The sequence below is a fragment of the Enhydra lutris genome, unplaced genomic scaffold (genome assembly GCF_002288905.1).
Source record: "Enhydra lutris kenyoni isolate GAN:26980312 unplaced genomic scaffold, ASM228890v2 scaffoldscaffold1821, whole genome shotgun sequence".
Taxonomy (NCBI): Eukaryota; Metazoa; Chordata; class Mammalia; order Carnivora; family Mustelidae; genus Enhydra; species Enhydra lutris.
The window spans coordinates 3,217-4,401 of NW_019155905.1; the positions used below are offsets into that span (position 1 = coordinate 3,217).

The following is a 1,185-nucleotide window of genomic DNA, read 5'->3' on the forward strand; positions in this document are numbered from 1 at the left end:
ACCACATTCTTCACATTTATAAGGTTTCTCTCCAGTATGAAGTTTGTGATGTACACTAAGGGCTGAGTTCCACTTAAAGGCCTTCCCACATTCTTTGCACTTAAGAGGTTTGTCTCCAGTATGACTTCTTTGATGTTGAGTATGGCTTGACTGATTGATAAAGGCCTTACCACATTCTTTACATTTGTAAGGCTTCTCACCTGTATGAATTCTCTGATGTTGAGTAAGGCCTGAATGGAGGACAAAGGCCTTGCCACATTCTTTACATTGATAAGGTTTCTCTCCAGTATGAATTCTCTGATGTTGAGTAAGGTGTGTCTTCCTCCTAAAGGCCTTGCCACATTCTTTACATTTATAAGGCTTCTCTCTAGTATGAATTCTGTGATGCTGAGTAAGGTGTGAGTGCTGCCTAAAGGCCTTCCCACATTCTTCACATTTGTAAGGTTTCTCTCCAGTATGAATTCTGTGATGCTGAGTGAGGCTTGAGTCATGGTTAAAGGCTTTGCCACATTCTTTACATTTATATGGTTTCTCTCCTGTGTGAATTTTGTGATGTTGAGCAAGGGCTGAGTGCTGCTTGAAGGCCTTGTCACATTCCTGACATTTGTAAGGCCTCTCTCCAGTATGGATTCTGTGGTGTTGACTAAGGTTTGAATGCTGGCTAAAGGCCTTGCCACATTCTTGACATTTGTAAGGTTTCTCCCCATTATGAATTCTGTGATGTTGATTTAGGCTTGATTGCTGGATAAAGTCCTTGCCACATTCTTTACATTTATAAGGTTTCTCTCCAGTATGAGTTTTGTGATGTTGAGTAAGGTATGATTGCTGGTTAAAGACCTTGCCACATTCTTTACATTTGTAAGTTTTCTCTCCAGTACAAACTGTCTTATGTATATGTATTCTTGGTGGCTGACTAAACATGTTCCTGGGCTTCTTATATCTGTATGGGTTTTTCCCCACATGAATTATTGAATGATCACCAACACTGGGGGACTGGTTAAAATCTCTTTCATATTCATTAAATATATAAGGATTCTCTTTTATATGCATACTGTTAGACAGAAGGTTGGATCTTTGATAAAAGACTTCCCCACATTTAATATGTTTGAAATGGTTCTCTGCAAAATGAGTCCTCAGGTGTTTATTAACATTTGAGCCTGGATGAATTTTTTTCTCAGATTCACT

The 1,185-nt window shown here is 38.9% G+C and overlaps 1 protein-coding gene across 1 annotated transcript in view; it reads right to left on the minus strand.

The window, feature by feature from the left end:
- Positions 1 to 1,179, minus strand: part of LOC111140488 (zinc finger protein 420-like) — a 1,882-nt gene extending 703 nt beyond the window's left edge. Inside the window, 1 exon segment of the mRNA XM_022492732.1 lies at positions 1 to 1,179. This exon segment is cut by the window's left edge and continues 9 nt beyond it. Coding sequence (XP_022348440.1) covers positions 1 to 1,050 — 1,050 coding nt within the window. The 5' untranslated portion in view covers positions 1,051 to 1,179.
- Positions 1,180 to 1,185: the final 6 nt, after the last annotated feature.